At 32.6% G+C, this 9,658-nt stretch overlaps 1 protein-coding gene across 1 annotated transcript; it reads right to left on the bottom strand.

The window, feature by feature from the left end:
* Window positions 1–4,422: 4,422 nt before the first annotated feature.
* On the bottom strand, window positions 4,423–8,720 carry LOC110098206. The gene is made up of 4 exons (XM_020824948.2): window positions 8,274–8,720; window positions 6,386–6,520; window positions 6,039–6,116; window positions 4,423–4,641 (listed from the first exon to the last, which is right to left on the bottom strand). The coding sequence occupies exons 1-4, from the start codon at window positions 8,718–8,720 to the stop codon at window positions 4,423–4,425; spliced, it is 879 nt and encodes a 292-aa protein (XP_020680607.1).
* Window positions 8,721–9,658: the final 938 nt, after the last annotated feature.

The raw sequence follows: 9,658 nt of genomic DNA on the forward strand, positions 1-9,658 counted from the left end.
GTAAGGGCTTCTCCGCCTAGCCGTGGGGGCAAAAGGAGAGTCACGTTTTGTAGTGCAATACTTGGAGGGTGCCTCCAAGGAGTGGACGTAGGTCGAGTCGACCGAACCACTATAAATCTTGTGTTCTTATTTTTGCTTCCGCACTTTTTAATTCCGCATTAATTCCTTGTGGTGTGATTTGGTTTGTGATTTTATTTCTTTGTGATAAGAAGTTTTTTTTAAATACCAATTCACCCCCTCTTGGGTAGCTTGGGACTAAGTTCATAGGTCTAACATCCCTAACGAACTTTCACAACATGGTGGCACCATGATAGTATAAGTTAAATTAGCACCTCGATGATGTTGGGCTTACTTCGCTACAGCGCTACGCTGACATGTGCGGTTAATGGTTGAATTGACATGTCTTTTGGCTAAGTCGATGTCGCTATTCATTTTGGAAATTGCTTCACCATTGCACTGTAAAATTCATCATTATGGCTCTTGAAAGTGCAATCTGTCACCATGGCATTATGAAGTTTGGTGCTCCGACAGTCAATTTCCTAAGATTGATGTTTTGTGATGCTGATATTTGGTGCACGGCACTGTGATATGCTATGACATTAAACTTGGCTTTGGGGTGACATTGATCTCCCTAAAATTTCAAAGCGACTTACACTGCAATGTTTGAATTACGAGCTGGGGCATTGCATATGACAAAGTTATGGCAAATAATCTATGAGTGCTGCAGTGCTGGCTTAACCCTTGTGAATTTTTAATTTTTCCTGAGATTTTTCTATATAACATCAACTAAAATAACACATTTTTGTTGAATTTAAACATAATAGGTAGTACACAATTTACACTTAATATAAACTCTTTACTTATAGGGTTGGAAAGGCTACATAAGAAACTACAAATAAAAAGCAAAAAACTAGTATAATATTTGATCAGACACATGAATTAGCTATAACATATACAAATATCCAACCATATCTAGCATGGCTATAGAATGATACTGGCATGTTCCCTTAGTTAGGGCTTCCAGTGAGTGCCCTTCACAAGTACTTCTATTAAGAACTTTCAGTGAGCGCCTTAGGTAAGTTCTCTTGAGCAGGAGGACTAGCATGATTGAGGAGGTTGTTAATATTGGATCGATAGGTGTACACCTTCGATATTTTGGATGAGGAACAATCTAAGAAAGACAAGTTTCCTAAATCGGTGTGAGTTTTCTTTTACGGTTAATTCTTGTGGAGAGATTAGTTTCTTGGGTTGAGATATAAAGAGACGGGTTCCTCAATTAGTTAAACTTATCTAAGGGTATGTCTCCTTGGTCGAGCTTTTATCGGGCGAGCTTTACTGGGGCTAATGTCTTCCCTTCTTGAATCTTTCTGAGAAATGTACTTCTTTGATTGGGACATATGTGGAGGAGTGGATCTCTAGTCTGAGCTCCCATAAGGTGAGCTTAATTAATCTGTGGGAGTTGCCTCTTATGTATATTGAGGTGTACATGTAGGGTCTTTGTAATCGGAAAGAAGAGAATATCTTAAAGTGAATAGAATTAAAGATAAATTAATGACAAGTTTGAGGAAGAGATTAAGCTCATAATATTGTAATAAACTTCATCATAATCCAAGAAGACACCAATTAAGGAAATTAAATTATTTTGGTCCTTATAAAAGAAGATTGAGTAAGTGAATATGAGATTTCCTGAAAATAACTTATTGAGGCAACTCGAAAGATAAATTAGGGCTTATATGTTTTCAAATAAAGGTCGTATTTCCTCTTTTATCTTTTAGAAGAAAATGACAGATATGATGAATTCAGTTTTCTATATCTTATAAACAAATGCATTCTGTTTTCTTAAAATACAATATCTTTCATAAAATCCATCCTGTCTTCTAAAATTATATAAATGTTTTATGTTTTTGGTGAACCAAGCAAACATATCCTCATTTAGGTTTCATTTGGAATGACTTTCTTACTGCTTCTTAAGCAATTTTTTAGTATCAAAATTTTTTAAACTAAAAAGTTATGTACTAAAAAGTTACTTTAGAAAACAACAAAACCCAAACAAAGCCTTAAACTTACAACAACAACATCAAGCCTTTATGCCACTACGTGGGGTCGGCTACATGAATCCTTTTTCTCCATTGTGTCATATTAAAAGTCAAATTCTCATTTAAATCTAATAAAGAAAGGTCATTCCTAATATTTTCTAACCAAGTCTTTTTAGGTCTACCCCTACCGTTCTTAACATAAGTCAAATCTAATACCTCTACTCTCCTAGCCGGGTCATCGGAAGACCGCCATTTTATTTGACCAAACCATCTAAGGCGACTCTCTCTAATCTTATCTTCTACTGTAGCTACTCCAACCTTTTCACGTATATGCTCATTTTGCATCCTATCTCTAAGGGTAAAGCCACTCATCCTCCTGAGCATCCTCATCTCTGCCACACTTAACTTAGTATTATGCTTCTCTTTTAATGGCCAACATTCGGCACCATAAAGCATTGCAGGCCTCACTACCATCTTATAGAATTTTCCCTTAAGTTTGAGGGGTACATTTCTATCACATAACAAGCCCGATGCATTCCTCCACTTCAACCATCCAACTTGAATTCTGCTGATAATATCTCCATCTATTTCACCATCACTCTGAATAACAGATCCAAGATATCTAAAACGTGTACTCTTATTAATGACTTGATCACCCAAAGTCACAATCCCCTCACTAGGTCTATTACTACTAAAATTACGCTCTATATATTCCTTTTTAGATCTACTCAAGCGAAAACCTTTAGACTCTAAGGTTGACCTCCATAATTCAAGTTTACCTTCAACTCCTTCTCTAGTCTTATCAATAAGAAGAATATCATCAGCAAAAAACATACACCAAGGTACATCCTCTTGCAAATGTCTAGTGAGAACATCGATGACTAAAGCAAAAAAGATATGGGCTTAAGGCTGATCCTTGATGTAACCCAACCGAAATAGGAAAATACTTGGTCAAAGCCTTAAACTTACCATAGCACAAAAAATCACACCGATCCTCTTAACAAAATTTTTGAAAATAAAAATTGCATATAGATATCATGATGTAATTTGCATCATAATATGCTTAAAAGTTCTTCAATTTTTGCTAAAAAAGATATTTATATATGATAACATAAGTAGCAGTAATTTTAGTAAAATTTTAATAACTTTTATCAAACTATTCAATCTTGATAGTATTTTTGGGATGAAAACAAGTTCAGTCAAGTCGAATTTATTTTTAATCGAGCCAAGACCATTTTAATTTAAATTGAGCTTGAGCTTGACATGAGCTCAAAATATGTGGCTTGAGCTCGACTAGAATGCTTGAGCTTAGTAAGAAAGCTCAAAATTGGCTCGTGCTGGAGCTCGATTTCTTATTTTGAATGTGGACAAAAAATAATTATTAAAAAAATACAAATGCTGAATGAGGTTTAAGATTCAATTCTTTGACTGGAGTTGAACTAAATGATCTAATAGATATTAAAATTATTTAAATAAAAATTAAATGATGAGAGGAACTTTGCCATCTTATAATTTAAAAAGTTTGTCATATTATTAGAATTATAAATTATGGTGATTAGCATCATTAATATAAATTGGCTATTATATAGATTTCCTTAGAACAAATGATTTAAAGTGCGTTTAAGGTTTTGTTTGGGGAAGCTTTCTTAATGCTTTCTAAAGCAGCTTTTTAGTACAAAAATTTCTAGTTCAATACATTTATGTACTACAAAGCTATTTTAGAAAGCATTAAAAAGTCATCCCAAATGAAACCTTAGTCATTAATTATTTTTACAAAATTTTCTTATAATTGTAATAATCGCTTATTTGACTTAAAAATCCAATAAAAAAATCATATATTTAGGCTTCGCTTGGGACTGCTTTTGACTACACTGCTTTCAAGAAACCGTTTTAAAAAGCAATAAAAAAGTCTCCCAAGCGAGGCCTTAATCACATTAAAAAAAAAAAGAATTGCTAAATTTTTTGTCACAAATAAAAAATTAAGGCAATAAAAATAGCTAAATATGTTGCATTTAGTCATAATTTAACAAATATTAATTTATTTTTCGGAAATGAACTTAATACATTTAGAAATAATGAGACAACAACTAATATGTTTATTAAAATACAAACATTATTAAATAAAAAAAGGAAAATGTAGAAAACTCGACATTCATGCACAATAATAATCATATGATAAAATTGCCAAAGAGGCCATATAGAAATGCAATCCATCCTATTTAATGTTCATAAAAAAAAAAAAAAAAAAAAAAAAAAATAAAAAAAAAAAAAAAAAAAAAACATCTTTCCAAGCTATCTTGTTTATGACTCCATTATTATTTTCTCAGCTTTTCAATCATTTCTTTTCTCATGCAACACATTTAAAGAAGAATAAGAAGAAAAAGTTCTATCCAGGCATGATAACAACTTTTCTTTTCTTAACCTTCTCAATCTCTTTCTTCAAATTTTGCACAATGATTTGAAACTTGCTAAAATCATGAACTACGTCATAGAGAGGAGTCTCCTCTTTGGGTCCATCAGGATAGAGAAGTCGAGCTTGAATGTCTTGAAACCTTCTGTAATTTTCTTCAGCTTTCTTGTCACCCTTGATAGAATAAATCACTGCCTGTAAACACACCACAAATAAAATAGTTTATCATTGATTTTATATATGTGTACAACAACAACAACAACAAGCCTTTATCCCACTATGTGGGGTCGTCTAAATGAATCTTTTATTCTCCATTGTGTCATGTTAAGAGTCAAATTCTAATGTAAATCTAATAAGGAAATGTCATTTCTAATATTTTCCAACCAAGTCTTTTTTAGGTCTATCTCTACGTTTCTTAATACAAGTCAAATCTAGTACATCTACTTTCCTAACCGGTCATTGGAAGAACGCCGTTTTATGTGACCAAACCATCTAAGAAGACTCTCTCTAATCATATCTTCCACTGGAGCTAATCCAACCTCATCACGTGTATGCTTATTTCGTATTTTGTCTTTAAGAGTAAAGCGACTCATCCACCTGAGCAACCTCATCTTTGAAACACTTAACTAAATATTATGCTTCTCTTTTAATGGCTAACATTCTACACCATAAAATATTGTAGGCCTTAGTACCATATTATATAATTTTTCCTTAAGTTTGAGAGGGACTTTTCTATCACACAACAAGCGCCTGATGCATTCCTCTACTTCAACAATCCAACTTAAAATTCTACTAATTATATCCCCTTCTATTTCACCATCACTCTAAACAATAGACACAAAATATTTAAAATGTGTGCTCTTATTAATGACTTCATAACCTAAAGTCACAATCTTTTCATTAAATTATTATTACTAAAATTACGTTCCATATATTCAATTTTGGATCTACTCAAACGAAAGTCTTTAGACTCTAAAGTTGATATCCATAATTCAAGTTTATCTTCAACTCCTCTACTCTTATCAACAAAAAGAATATCATCAACAAAAAACATACACCATGATACAACCTCTTGCAAATATCTAGTGAGAGCATCCATGACTAAAGCAAAAACATATGGTCTTAAAGTTGAACCTTGATGTAATCCAACTGAAATAGTAAAATTCTTGGTCAAACCAATCAATTTTTAAAATTTGGAAGAGACATAAATTGAATATTTTAATAAAATTTATATTTGTGCAAGTAAAATAAATTTTTTTGAATATATTTGGCAAAATTTTGAAGAGAAAACAAATTGAAATATTTTATAAAAATTATATTTATGAAATATATATATATATATATATATATATATATATATATACAAAGCATTAGAAATAAAATTTCTAAATGAAAAATTGATTCTAAACAATATACAATAGAGAAAAAAGGATTCATTTAACCAACCTTAATGTAATGAGATAAAGATTTATTGTTGTACACATTTTAAAATAAAATTGAAGGCATAATATTAATATTAATTATAATTTTGCAGTTATTAATATCTTTAGTGAAAAGACAAATTAATAAATGATAATTTTTTAAATTTGTACCTTATAAAGTGCAGCTCTTGCATCAGTGATCCCTTCATCATAGAGCCAAGGACAGGTCAAAGCTTCATCGTAGTCTCCCTTTGTGAACCATCAAGTAGAGGCAAATGGTCCATTAAAATTTGGGATTTAGTTGTCAAATTAATATTTAAATTAGCTAGGGCCGAGGCTATGTAAATATGCATAAAACATTTCATCTACGTATGAGAAGTCATTTTAGGCTTTTTTTTTTGGAACAACTTTCTTATTATCTCTTAAAACAACTTTTCAGTATAAAAAATTTAACTTTTTTATTAAAAAATTCGTTTAAGAAATAGTAAGAAAGTTGTCACAAAAGAAACTTTCGTTACCTTGTAAATGAGCATCTCAACTAGCAACATTCCGAGCTCATGTGCCTCATGGGGTGTGGCCTTCTCTATTGCTTTCCTTAGCAGCGCCACTGCTTCATCTTCCTTACCGGTCATCTCTAGCTTCCCTGCCACACTCTGCAACCATGATGCAAAATTACACTCCATTAAATATATTTAGGGCTAACATCTTGATATGGAGATTCAAAATTTTGAAAATTTAAAATGGCCAAAATCTTTGAAGGATCTAAATGATAGAAATTTAAAGGTATATATTAAATGTTTGATTCGCTAAGGATATATGGTATTTGTTTATAAGAATAATTAATAAATCAACAACCTCTAAATAAGAGAAATAAAAAGATTTGTTAGAAAGAATTATCACGGTTATTGAATATGAGTTTTATCACAACATATTTGCGATAAAACATAAGATTTTATTACTGAAGCAACTCAAAGAAGTTGAGTTACTTATTTTATTAAATAAAGATTTATCTTTGAAATATGTACATAACTATTAGATTTATACGCACAATTAATCTCATAAGTCTTACATCAACTTTCAACGAGCCCTCTCTTCCCTCAAAGTTTAATGCAAGGATCCAAATTTTATCTCAATTTTAACAATCTAGAATGATTCAAAAGGCTCAACAGCCAACATTGATGCGTAGTATTACCAATATTAATAGTAAATATTAATATCAATCTGAAATACAAAGTCTAATAGAGAATTTACTGTTTAATTGGAAATCAGCCAAATCTAACTATCTCAAAATACAACAAAATAGGCCTAGATGATGCATTCTGAATGTTTCAAAATTTTATTTTGTACTTTTTTAACTTGCAAACAGACACCAAAGTTTTTAAAAACTATGGGATTTGTAGCACTTTACAGCCTTTTACATAAAATCAAACCGCCATTTAATATAAAAAATTATATATATATATCACTTAATATAAAAAATGGTACATATAAACAGACACAAAGAATGATATATATAAATATATTCTCAATAATTTATACTTAATTGTGATTAAACTTAGGCTTCGTTCGGGACAGCTTACTGCTTCTTAAAACAGTTTTTAAGAACAAAATATAAATTTTTTGTATTAAAAAGTTATTTTAAAAAAACAATCCCAAGGGAAGTCTTAGATTTCGTTTGAGACAGCTTCTTTAATGTTTTCTAAAGCATTTTCTTTAGTAAAAATAAAATTTTTATACAAAAATGTTGATTTAGAAAGCAGGGAAAAAGCATGCAATTTCAAACGAAACCTTGGGATGAATTTCTTACAGCTTCTTAAGCAGATTTTAGTAAAAGGTTTTTTGGAACTAGCGCTTAGTTTGAGACGATTTTTTTACTGCTTCTTAAAGCATATTTCTAGTACAAAATTTTAATTTTTATATTGAAAAGTGCTTTATAAGAAGCAGTAAAAAAGCCGTTCCAAACTAAGCCTAAAAGCTGCTTTAAGAAGTAGTAAGAAAGCCTTTTCAAATGAAGTTTGTTAGCTTTCTTACTGCTTTCTAAAATAGCTTATTTGTAATAAAATTTGGGTTTTTTTTTACTAAAAAATTAATTTAAGCAGTAAGAAAGCTACCTCAAATGTTTAACTCAGTTTCTCACATTTTGTGGCTCATCATTTCTTAAAAAAAAAATCTACGAGGGAATTAAAAAATTATTTCATGAGGAGTTTGAACGTTGAGTTACGTCCGGACTCCAATAAAAATATGCCATGTGTCATTGCTATGCTATGTACAATTTTATATGCACTATGCACATATTATTCATATAATTTGTACATAATATATATAAATATGTGAATATTATGTAAAAAATATGTCACATTTTTATTGGAGTTCGTCCGCACTTAATAATTTCTTGAGGGAACCAACCTGCAGTTTGCTGAAGTGCATGCGTCCGTCACTCGGATTTAGAAGTTCCTCGAATTCAGCGTCGGCTCGGTCGAGCTTCGCGTCATTGAGCCTCGCCTCCTGCGCGTCAATGATCCTCTCCAGAGCCAAACGCCCGCCGTGGAGCGCCGCGATAGACATGGACCGCTGTAGCAACGGCCTGATCTGCTCCACGCGCCCGGGCCCGGCATCCCTTCCGCGTCGTCGCCGAAGAAACTTGTTCGCCCGCCCGCGGTTTCTGTAGGCAAGGGCGAGGAATATGCCGGTGAAGATGAGTGCTCCAGCAGTTTTCGGGCTTGTCAGGATGTTCATACACGCCCATCCGGCGTGCTGGATCTTGGAGGCCACGCGGTTTAGAACATGTGGCGTGGGCGGGTCGGGCTGCTGATTTCTATTGGTTTGCTTGCGTTGGGCCTGGTTTTCAGCCATGGTGGCGAGATGGATGGGCAGGCGGGATGGGATGGAGAGACGGGGATTTAAAAGGAGGAGAGGGAGGAAGTCAGGGAATGATGGGTTTGCTTGTTGGGAGAGGAGAGAAGGGCATCGAGCTCTAGGAGAGTGCTGAGTTACGCGAGGAATGGAATGGAAGTAAAGCAATGGATTTTGCGCTTTTGCTTTCTTTCTGGTTTGTTGGCTTTAATTTTTTTTTTGTTGGAAGTTTTTTTTTTTTGTTTACTAAATTTTATTATTTTGCTTATTATCCTCGTAGATGAAGGAACTTTTAGATAAGAGAAAAATTAGATTAGAATACTTGTGGAATACATTAATACAAAAGAAACTTTATTATGTTGGCTTAAGGGAGCCAAAGATCTACATATCTAAGCTCTACTTGTATTATAATGCCAAGACCATGATATAAAGTATTATCTACTGGAAAGGCTCTCATAGAAAAATTGACAAATGAAGGCATATATATATATATAAACTCACAAAGGGGCCTAGGCGTTAATATAAAAAAAAAGTTACAGAGTCCTTACAGGTGGCCATCGGCTCATTAATGCTCTTACGAGCTACAAAACAAAGCAAAAGAAAACCTACGAGCCAATTATCTCCCACTAATTAAAAATACAAGGCACCCTAGTAACATGCTAACGATGCTATAGACAAGCATCCAAAAAAGAAAGATAATATGATTACAGTAAGGACCAATCTTTCTGCAAAAAAACTTGAAGTCAGCCAAAAACAGCTCCACCTGTAAAGAAAAATTGTTGCAAAAGGAAAAACTACACCAAAACAAAATATAGGGTAAATAACAACAATAAAAGAAATAACAGCTAGCAAAAAAGGAGACAAAGAAAATTCTGCTCCAAGTAAAGCCAGTCTTAGACATAAGACTTAAAGAGCTCAGAATACAATTAATATAGAAA

The sequence above is a fragment of the Dendrobium catenatum genome, unplaced genomic scaffold (genome assembly GCF_001605985.2).
Source record: "Dendrobium catenatum unplaced genomic scaffold, ASM160598v2 fragScaff_scaffold_1180, whole genome shotgun sequence".
Taxonomy (NCBI): Eukaryota; Viridiplantae; Streptophyta; class Magnoliopsida; order Asparagales; family Orchidaceae; genus Dendrobium; species Dendrobium catenatum.